Source organism: Festucalex cinctus, chromosome 10, assembly GCF_051991245.1.
Source record: "Festucalex cinctus isolate MCC-2025b chromosome 10, RoL_Fcin_1.0, whole genome shotgun sequence".
NCBI lineage: Eukaryota > Metazoa > Chordata > Actinopteri > Syngnathiformes > Syngnathidae > Festucalex > Festucalex cinctus.
Window position 1 is genome coordinate 22,015,703 of NC_135420.1, and position 7,263 is coordinate 22,022,965.

At 40.8% G+C, this 7,263-nt stretch overlaps 1 protein-coding gene across 3 annotated transcripts in view; it reads left to right on the forward strand.

Moving 5' to 3' along the window:
* Positions 1-6,905, forward strand: part of ralgps2 (Ral GEF with PH domain and SH3 binding motif 2) — a 51,080-nt gene extending 44,175 nt beyond the window's left edge. For 2 of the 3 annotated variants that reach the window (XM_077535037.1, XM_077535038.1), the window contains exons 14-21: positions 72-223; positions 356-410; positions 867-944; positions 1,907-2,012; positions 2,373-2,465; positions 3,537-3,642; positions 3,713-3,804; positions 4,075-6,905. In XM_077535037.1, coding sequence (XP_077391163.1) covers positions 72-223; positions 356-410; positions 867-944; positions 1,907-2,012; positions 2,373-2,465; positions 3,537-3,642; positions 3,713-3,804; positions 4,075-4,104 — 712 coding nt within the window. In that variant the 3' untranslated portion in view covers positions 4,105-6,905. The remainder of the gene's footprint in view (positions 1-71; positions 224-355; positions 411-866; positions 945-1,906; positions 2,013-2,372; positions 2,466-3,536; positions 3,643-3,712; positions 3,805-4,074) is intronic. The other variant, XM_077535039.1, reaches the window with a different exon arrangement.
* Positions 6,906-7,263: the final 358 nt, after the last annotated feature.

Consider the following 7,263-nt stretch of genomic DNA (forward strand, 5'->3'; position numbering starts at 1 on the left):
TTTCTTTTCTTTAAACGCATTTTGCGTAACTGGTTTGTCAGCTGGTACTGATATTTGCTGCGCCCTCGTAGTTTTATCCACAAGATGAATACGGTGGAGTTCAAGAGTGCCACCTTCCCCAACGCCGGCTCGCGCCACCTGCTGGACGACAGCGTGATGGAGAGCAACAGCCCCACGCGGGGCCAAGCTGAGAGCTCCACGCTGTCCAGCGGCATTTCAATTGGTGAGTACTGCAAATGGACGATATGGTCGTAAAATAAAATCTCACATTTGTTTTTTTGTTTTTTAACAAATGATTAATATTATTCAAAACAAGTTTTTGTGCTGTATTTTTTTTTTTCCCAACTCTACGCAGGAAGCAGCGAAGGGTCAGAACTCAGCGAGGAAGTGTCGTGGCCGGCTTTCGAGAGGTGAGAACCGCATGATGGTCCACATCCGTGTCGGCGCCGTTTTGTCCATCGCAGTCATGATCAAGATGATGAATATGAAAATCTTCATCCTTGATGTGATACACGTTTACACAATGCGTCCTGCTTTTTTCCAAGGCCGCCGCGCCTCATCCCCCGCAACGCCTCTGAGATTTAAAATACCCAAGACATTCTGAGATTTTAAGACTTAGGAATGCCTTGAAATGGTGTCAGTACGAAATTGGTGTCAGTCTACGACTCCCAGCTGGGTTGAAAAATCACGATCCAAACGTGATTGATCGCTCCTCTAATGAGAAAGTCCTGTGCTTTCATTCCACCCTGATGTAAACCCCTTTAGACTATGAAGGGAAAACTCAAAAACATACAAAAAATAAATAAAATAAAAAAAAGTGTGTTCCGTGCCGCCTACCCTACCCTATCTTATCCTATTCTGAACAGGACTCGGTTCTATCACTCTCTGGGCCCAGTGACCCGCGTGGCCCGCATCCCCTACCGAGGAGTCCTGAGGCCCAGCAGGTATACACACCCGAGCAGAATACCAACCCCACCTCAACTCAAATCTCGCTTTTGTCCTCACTTGATGCCCCCTTTCAGCCCCTGCCAGGGGGCGGCCGCTGTCGGCAAGCTTCCAGTATGTGTGTGCGTGTGTGTTTTGTGTTTCTATGCTGGGCTCTTCTATTGGTGGATTGGGGTAACGGCACAAATCAGGTGAAGGGCAGAAAGTGATTCTGTGTATAATTTACTTGTGCTTTCCTTCTTGCATGTGTTTCACACAAACACTCACACACAATGACCCCAAATTACATGTACATAGAGTAATTAGTTCGTTGTGTACCATTGCTAATGTCAAAATCAGAGTATATCTTTAATGTTGTAAACCAAGAATGCACTTGTATTTTTATTTATTTATTTATTTATTTTAGAAAGTCCCCCCCTCAAGTATAGCGCTTTACTCCGGTAACATTAAGACATAATTTCTCGTAAATGTACACAAATGGAAAACATTTTCATAAAATTAAATCTTATCCTCAAACATATTTCTAAAAATTCAATTAATCGACTTTGTTGTCATAAGATTGGAGCAAAAGCCTTTTTACACAAATTTTATAACATTTGTTAGTAATAGCTTTTTACGATAGATGTTTGTCATCAAAAATCTGCGCTAATTCAGTCCTGAAGTCAAAATTACAGGAAAAGCACTTCAATATCAAACCTGCAATGACAAAAGAGTGACTATGGCGCTTTGCAACCTTGCAAACTGAAGGTTTCCAGTTCCAGTCACAATCTGCACATTACCTTGCAACACCTCTGCAGACAAAACCTCCAAGCAGAGTTTAAGGTGGCTTTGCAGATTGCGTCTCCTCGCTACTTAGCTCATCTCCACTTGTTGCCGCTGCGCGCGTCATAATGCTTGTGTTGTTTTGCACCAAGGTTTGTCATACGCGTCTGGAGTGACGCCTCCTTCTTATGTTTTGTAGCTCGGCGGAGTCGGAGGAGCTGGCGGTTCACCTGTATCCCGGAGCCGTGACGGTGCAGGGGGTGCTGAGGCGGAAAACTGTACTCAAGGAGGGCAAGAAACCAACGGTGCGAATTTCATGATTTTTGACTTCCAGTTCATTGATTTTTCTTGGAGGACGTAAAACGCTTTGAGATTATCATAACAAATCTGGCATTCTCTGGGATGTTTACAATCTGGCTCCCGGTAGCGTGGTTGATTAATGAGGTGGACAAAACACGGCAACAAAGTCTCCATTGTTCCAGCCAACGCACATCAGAAATATTAATCAGCGTGACGTCTTTTTCTCCCTTGCGTGCCTTGGTGTGCGCTTGAAAGTACACAAATATAAATGAGGTCCACTCAAAGAAGTGGCAGAAAAGTCAACTATTTAGAGTAGTTTTTTTTTTTTTTTTAGGACCTTCAACATAATTCTTTTGTGCCTGCAGGTGGCGTCCTGGACCAAATACTGGGTGGCTCTTTGCAGTACCCATCTTTACTATTATCCTGTCAAGTCCCTGAAGGCGACGGAGAGGAAACATGTAAGACACACATGGAGAGCGTGTCCGTCCTGTGTTCTGATGAGAGACTGCTTGTTTGCCGGTGCAGGTGATACCTATTAAATGTTTAACACGCGGCGCAAGAACGTCTAGACGCACGCAACACATCATCATCCGTTTCGTAAGACATCTGATAGCCATTATTTACTCTCCTGGTACACAATGATGTCAACGAGGAACATTCCTCTTGGTGTGCGGCAATTAGTTTTGTATTTTAGTCTGATTGCACGGAAGAGTGCCTCTTAAGGATGGATACGCGCATACCAATAAATAATCTGGTCCAAATTCAGCAAATGATGACATTCAAGTGGGTAAGATTCGCTAATTCTCAGCCATTAAAGCTGACTGGCTTATTTGACTTGTTTGACTGCAGTATCAACATTCCACCAATAGAGGGTGCTAATAGACTGTGGAACAGTCATGAACAATGTGAATACGGTGCATGAGTTGAGATGTACAGTGGACACCAAATGATTGTGGATGCTTTAATATAGTGCCACAAAGCTTTAGTTTATATTTTTGTCGAGCATTTTTTTTCCCCCACAGCCATTCTGTATTGCCATTGAAGAAGCATTTTTTTTTTTTAATAAATGGAAGAGAAAAAAACGTAAAAAAAAAAAATAATACACTCCACACCACAAGATAATCATTCAGGATAATCTTTCCAAGACATCCCATAATCTGTCTTTGTTTGATCACAAGGAAGGGAAAATGCAATTCCAATTTGGCCAGATTGTCAGAATGCATGTAAGTGCGGTTTCAGACAAAAAGCCAAAGAACACGCAAGAAGTGAAGTTGATCGTTGTCCGACCAGGGGGGGGAAATTGCTGCACAAATCTCCGCGTTCATCTTGTACCACATTGACGGCGGTGTGAAGTGAAACTGTGCAGGAGCCGTGCTGTGCGTGTGCGGACAGATGGTAGCACTCATTGACTAATGAGAACAATGACATCACTCCCATCCTGCGTGTCACTCACGGGCTAATGAGAACCACGTTGGAGGACACGCAAATGAAACATGCGTTAACAATGTTTCCTGGTCTCGCCCTGCCAGTTCAAGTCAAAGTCCAGCAAGAGCGTGTGCGTGGTGGGCCTGATGGCCATGATGGCGGACGATCCCGAGCACCCTGATGTCTTCATGCTGACCGACTCGGAGCATGGTGAGTCGCGCATACGTTCAAAACAAAGTTTTGAAGTCAAATCCTACAAGAATAATTCTGTGTTGTCCAGGTAACACCTACAAGTACCAAGCGGGCAACAGGATGAACGCCTTGTTGTGGTTCAAACATCTGAGTGCTGCGTGTCAGAGCAACAGGCAACAGGTCCCAAATCTGATGCATTATTATTATTATTATTATTATTATTATTATTATTATTATTATTATTATTTAAGCTCAGTTCTGTGTTGAAACTGAAAAGACATTTGACAATATAATTAAGTAAAATATAATAAATAAATATTAATATTAATAATAAATAAATAATAATTATAGTAATGAATAATTAAAAAATGCATTTGATAATGCAGGAAATAATCCCCCCCTAATATTTTACTATTCGTCTCGGTTTTACCCAAGTTTCTACCCGTGCAGGTGCCAGCCAATCTGATGTCATTCGAGTGAGCAGCCGGAAAGACAACAACCAGGAGGCGGTGGAGCTTTTCGGCGCACCGCTTGGAGCTTTCACTGCCCGATGAACCCATTGCTGCCCCCTGCTGGCCTCACCTGCCACCACTGCCTTAATAGAGAACCCCATTTTGTGGGTGTGCGTCTGCGTGCTATGTGGACTTAACAATCTTCAACTACTGAACAAGGAAGCGCACCACTGCTCTCGTGTCTGATTGGCCGATTGGACTCGTGCCCACCAATCAGACGGAGCTCATCCTCTCCTTTCAGTTTGATTGGTTTTGCGTTTGTCGTATAGTTTTCTTTTTACAAGCGTTCTGTTTCTCGCCGTGTTCAGTAAACGAGGAGCCTTTGAGAGAACTCATTTTGGGGCCATTCAAAACATTTCGGGGGCACTGGCCCACAGTTTGGGGGAAAGTCGGATCCAACATAAGGGCTCAACTAATTTGGTCGCTTCCTGATTTTTTTTTATTTATTTTTTTTTAATTACAAGTCCCTCCACCTTCCTTTGTTTTTGTCAAGTGTTTTGTACATAAAATGTGTTTGCGGGGAGGCACATCCGTCACCCCACCCAGGTACGATATTCCCAGAATCTAAGCTACAACACTCCGCTTGGATGCTTCCTTCTTTTTAACAGTTTTTGGGTTGGCAACAGAACAACAAGCAGACTGTGAAGTAGATCGTCTGTGATGTGGACTTTAACACTACCTGGAGCTGTGCAGATTATTATTATTATTATTTTTTTTTAATCCGAAAAAAAAAAGTATGTAGTGTTATGTTTATCCTTCTTTTTTGGGAGAGTCGGTGCAGTTGACACAGTATTACCACGCAGTAGATTGATTGCACATTGTGTGTCTGTTACATTGAAACTGTTACATTTGTTGTTGTTCTTATGGAAGTAAATCTGTGTCATCTGAGTTCAGATCTGAATTTCTAGAATTACAATTGAAATATCCGTTTTAAAATATTTGACAAGGCCAAAGTTCAACATAGTCAAAAGATTCCACGTAAAATAATTGAACAAAAATTCTATCAAAAATCTAAAAAAATAAAATAAAATCTCATTTAGATGTTGAATTCAGTGTAAAAAAAAATAGCTACAATAATTTAAGTTCCATTAGGTTCTAACGCTTCAATTTTATACCATCAAAATATTTAAAAATTTCAATATCTAAAATAAAATCTGAAAAACATTAAGAAAAAAATGGCAGTATAACAATCTCAAAAAATGTAGTGTAAAAAAAAAAATCTGTACTGAAAAAAAAAGTGAAAAATGTTTTTTTTTAAATAAAGAAAATTAAGAAAAATTGTAAAATATTTGTATCTAAATTGAATATTTTTTGAATATTGAATTTTGGGAATGATTTTTATTTTTTATTTTTTTGCACTCAATTCTCTGTGATGTTGAATTTTTCAAATCTCCAAAAATGTCAGAAACTCAGTAAAAATATTCACTGAATTTAAACCGTATTTTTGGGGGGGATTTGTTTCTACATCTAAAAATGAAAGTGAAAATCAGAAATGATTGAAACCCATAAATTCAATTGCAACTCAGACGGCACCGATCTAATTCCACATGTTCTTTTCCTGTGTTTTGGGCGCATTTTTAATGTTGCGCGCCCCCCCATTCACAAAGCGTTTGCATCCGCACCTTGCCAATGTCGAGCGCCAAGGAAGGGCGCGTTTGGGTGTTGAGTGCTTTCCAAACGGCTGTTTACATGCGCGCGTTTACATTGTCTACACATGGTGAGCTCCCATTAATGCACTTCGCAGACCCAACAAGCAAACCCAACAAACCCGCCAGCTGAATTTATCACACCCAAACAAAATCAGCAGACTTGCTCACACAAGTCGGACCATCCTGTGGAAGAATGAATGAGGAAACCAAAGCCAGGCTCCTGCACGCCTGTATGTACATGTAAGCATATATAGATATATATCTAAATATATATTTTTAAAGGTCCTAACTTGAGCCACTAGCAGCTGTGAAAATCATCTGCGTTGTGACTTGACTTGAAGGCCGAGTGAAAAATGGCGGCCCCTGGGAAAGCGTTAGATTAGGTTTATTGAAATTGAAACCTGTAAAATGTCCATAGATTGGGTGATGACCAATAAACAAACCTGTAAATGGTAAATAGACATGAAAAACCTTTCAAATGCATTGCGGTGGTGCTTCGGGACTGACTCATATTGAAGATTTAGAAAGGACGCGGAAGGTTTTTTTTGTACATGGAGGGCAGGGGGATATTTTTTTTTGTATACTATTTGAACCATAGGAATTTTCAAATTACAAGCAATCTTAGTGTGAGTTTTGTTTACCATTAATGAGTGTAGGGTCACACATACCTTTCATTTAGTCCACTTGCCAATCACAAGTCACACAATGACTGTTCACGTGGGTGGGGGGCACTCAAATGTCAAAGCCTCCCCCTAGCTGCTCCCGTCACTTTTGAGTCATGAACTCGCTTGAAAATTCCCTTCACGCTCTTTTTCGTTTGAAATGGACCCCTGCCCTCCACCCTCCCCGCATCCACGCACACGCCATGGATTGATGGTTCAATACGTGACGTGGTCAATGTGTTTCCATGCTGTGAATGAATCCTGCCTTCTGAGCGAGAGTTTGCCGTCCACAACGTGACAAAAAGGTGGCAACGCTGATGTGTGTACATGCCCCCGTCTGTGTTTGTGAGTGCGCGTGCGTGAGCAGAGCGCTGTGACCTCCCTGTTGAGTGATGCGCTCGCCAGTGTGAACACTGAGAACCAATAAACACTCTGTTTGCCCTATTTTTTACTTCACACATCCGCCTGCAGCTCTTTGTCTCATTCATTTTATTCTGTACATGTTTTACCTAGTCGTATATTTTTCAAAATAAAATGTTTTTTAAATATCTGGATACAATATTAAGACTGTTTTGAGCAGTGCAGACTACAATCACAGTAATATGTATTGTGAAATGTATACCTTTGTGTATTGAAGTTGAAATATTTTGTAATTCTATAATTAAAAAAAAAAAATAGATAACCTGGTATGCCACAACAATTTCAGAACAATGAAAACTACAACTTAATGCTAATTGTTATTTATATTTGAAACTTTTTTTTTAAAACAATTGTTTTGGTGAGTGGGTATTTTGAAACATTTTTTGAATGAAAGCA